This window comes from Notothenia coriiceps, unplaced genomic scaffold (genome assembly GCF_000735185.1).
Source record: "Notothenia coriiceps isolate Sejong01 unplaced genomic scaffold, NC01 NC01_scaffold00008458, whole genome shotgun sequence".
Lineage (NCBI taxonomy): Eukaryota > Metazoa > Chordata > Actinopteri > Perciformes > Nototheniidae > Notothenia > Notothenia coriiceps.
In genome coordinates, this window is record NW_011341159.1 from 1 (window position 1) to 3,525 (window position 3,525).

General features: G+C 43.7%; 1 protein-coding gene across 1 annotated transcript; it reads left to right on the top strand.

Annotated features, from left to right (window-relative positions):
• Nucleotides 1-777: 777 nt before the first annotated feature.
• Nucleotides 778-3,055, top strand: LOC104944598 (nucleoprotein TPR-like; the record flags this gene model as incomplete). Its single annotated transcript, XM_010770157.1, has 5 exons — nucleotides 778-882; nucleotides 1,000-1,212; nucleotides 2,130-2,168; nucleotides 2,563-2,748; nucleotides 2,864-3,055. Coding segments are annotated over 5 exons (735 nt in total), but the record flags the coding sequence as incomplete, so codon positions are not given.
• Between the last annotated feature and the right edge of the window lie 470 nt (nucleotides 3,056-3,525).

Here is a 3,525-nt window from a genome sequence, read left to right on the forward strand (position 1 = left end):
TATATATATATATATATATATATATATTTCTATTAATCATTTTCGGCATTCGGTTTTCGGCCAACTGTTTCCTATTTTCGGTATCGGTTTCGGCCAAGAATTTCCCATTCGGTGCACCCCTAAAATGAACCGATTCACCTCATAGGCGGAGTTTGACATTTGCGCTCGGCGGAGCAAACCATTTTTACTGACGTCAGTACACAGTCCCAGCTATTGCGTGCGGTGCTACGAATACAGTAGCAATAAAGCCAGCGTTCACCGCACTGAGTATGACTTCCACATACGAACACAACTCGTCCCATCATGCGCGCCTCATGCCAGCCGTACACACACACTCACATGGAAGGGGCGGTCTCTCCCCCCAACAACAGTGCATTACATAACTGTAAAACGTATCATATAACTGTGCACATCTTATACTTATTTGATAACTACTTTATCCCTTGGTTACTTGAACACGCTACAACATTATTAACCAGTGTCCTACCTTATTAAAATATTGATATACCAAATATTTGTATTGGAACAGTTTTAGACGTAGTAATGCTGTAGCATATTTCAGCCGGGGCAATGTCAAAATGAGTGAATATTGTTTCAACATTGCATATCTTCCCTTTGTAGGGTATTCAATTTAATTTTGGTAGTATTTGCAAATCATTGTATTCTGTTTTGATTCACATTTTACACAACGTCCCAACTTCATTGGAATTGGGGTTTGTAGAACACATTAGAAAGGCAGGACTCACAGGGTAAGTTGTCATCTCTTTACTTCTATAGGTCCAGTCCCAGTTGTCCCAGATCCAGACTCAACAGCAGCAGAATCAGAACCAGCTGACCCAGAGTCAGAAAGAGCTTCAGCAAGCCAAGACCCATAGCCAGCAGGTAAGAAGAACTGCCAAGATCACAGCAGCACCTGGCAGAGATGAATGTCTCTATAACCCAAGAACCAAAATAAATCCACTTGACAAAAGAGCCACCTGACTAACTTTGACTTTAAAGTTCCAGAACCAGTTGAAAGCAGCTCAGTCTCAGTCTCAGGCCCGGCAGAACCAGATCCAGCAGATCCAGAGGGAGCTCCAGCAGGCTAAAGAGGCCCTTCAGCAGAACCTGCTCAATCAGAAGGAGCTACAGCAGACCAATCAGAGCAGTCAACAGAGCCACAACCAGGAAGTCAGCAACCTCAAGACTGCTCTCAGCCAATCAGAGAGCAAGGTTAGGAGCCTTCTTTTTCTTGATATCTTCATTTATTGTTTGACTACTAAAGCGCCTTACAATACGTACTAACATTTAGAAAACATTAAGAATACTGTTACACACAGTATAGGAGGCATTTTTTGAGGTGCTCAAGAACGAGTCTTTCCTAAAAAAAAAACTGCATTTACAATTATTGTCACCAGGACAAACATAACATTTTGCGTCACAATGCTAAATATTGACTATAAACAGAGGTGCACACAACTTTCTCAGTGAGGTACTCAGATGAGTACCTGGAGTCAGTGTTTGGTACTCCAACTTCTGGCTCCCCTCAAAGTTCCCATGAAGCCCTCTGTATCGCGAATATCAGCGGGGGGGTGGGGGGTGCTAGTGGAGTATGAAGCCCCCTGTATCGCGAATGTCAACGGGGGGGGGTGGTAGTGGATTGCAGAGCTTCGTGACCACAGAGCGTGTGAACGTTGTGATCAGCTGTTTTAGCGCAGTGCTGCTGTACAGACCGACGTTAACAGCAGCCCTGTCTGTGCACACGGAGACCGACTCTGTCGTCCGGTGATCTAACCGCATTCTGGAAAAGCTTCACATGTATGTCGGTACACAAATGCTCTTTTTGACACAAGTGACGGTACGCATTTCAGATTGTTGCCGCGCATGCGTACCTGCTTACCACTTATGTGCACCCCTGACTATAAATGTATTATTAAAAGTTTACTTCCTTACTTTAATATTTGTCCTGTGATAAAAACCAGGTTCAGCCTTTCTTTCTTGTACACTTACTGAGAACATATTTAAGTCATAATACCTTTTTAATTCAAACTGTTTGATTTCTGTAACATAAAAGGTCAGTTTCTTCCCAAAAGGATCATGCTGAGGATTATTTTCAATACTTACTAACAAGTGTGCTTACCTCGTAACAGGTGACTGAGATTCAGGGCCGCCTGGACAGCCTGCAGAAGGTTTGGAAAACCTTTTTCTTCTAGAAACAGCACTACCACTAGTGGTGATACATCTGTATTATTCAAAGAGAGTACGAAGTCATTGGATTAATCTACTTGATAGAAGTATGGAGCAACTTTAGTAAGGGTTCAACGTCATTAGTTAGCCAGAGTTTACCTCTAATGGTTGGCATTTAGTCCTTTTTCAATCAATTGATTTTTCATTACAATTCATCAGTGCAACCAATGAATCTGTATCTTTTATTCACAAGTGTTTCTCCCTTAATCCATTTTCCTCATCCTTCCCTACTTTTTTGCCAACCCAAGTTATTTCCTTTCCTTCATATCCAATTCACCTGCAACCGGGTCTCTATTTTTTAAAATGTCTCATTACTAATTGTCCCTTTTTTGTCAGATGTTTGAAGAGCGTGAAGCCGACAACAAGCGTCTGCAGGAGCAGCTAACTGAAGCTAACAAAGCTAACCGAGCAACGCAGGCCTGCCAGAACCAGAGTTCCCCGTCCATCCAGGCCAGTGATGCTAACGTTGTTACTGACGCTAACCATGCCCAACAAGAGGAGCTTGCAAAACTCAGACAAGAGGTACTTCATAAATCACAATTTATATTATTGGTTTTTTTGCATTTCATATTGGGGTTGTAGTATACCTTTGATCATGTCGGAGTAGCAGTTTGAGTTGTTTGTTGTTCCCCTGCAGATGTCTGAAAGCAAGGCCAGAGAGGAGCAGCTCAAAAAGCAGATAGCTGACAAAGAGGAAAAGACTAAAAAGGTCTTCATGGGAGCCAAGACCAAAATCAACCAACTAAACAGTAAGTCCCATGAGCATGTACACTACATTGAAAACATGCTGAAGCTCCTTTGTTCCTTTGCCTTAAAGAGCAACTTGCAGGTTAGAGACACCAGTGAATAAATGTGTAGGAAAATGATGAATACACTAGATTTGTAAATGGCTTGATGGAAAGCAGGTGTGTAGTCGGAGAGGGTGCACAGCTGATAGCAGCAGGTGAGTGGAGGTTGAGCCGGGAGCCAGGAGTGACAGCCACCACGCACACACAAACAACACAGACAGGGGGAAACAAACAAACACAAAGGAGACGGCTGGAGCAGTACAGCCAGAACAGCGTTACCTAATGCAACTCCACCCTAGGTCTTACGGTGCCGTGTACCGGAGGGGAGAGAGAGAGAGCAGCGAAGGGGGGGAGAGAGATGTAATACGGTTTCTTGATAAAGCTGTGGAGACGGAGTATGTGCTGCAGGGAGGTGGATGCACAATGCACCCAGGAACCAACGCTAGCTCCGGTCCTTTTCTCGTGAGGGAAACTGTGGACTCGATGCCCTGACAGGCTGGAGTTTGTGCAA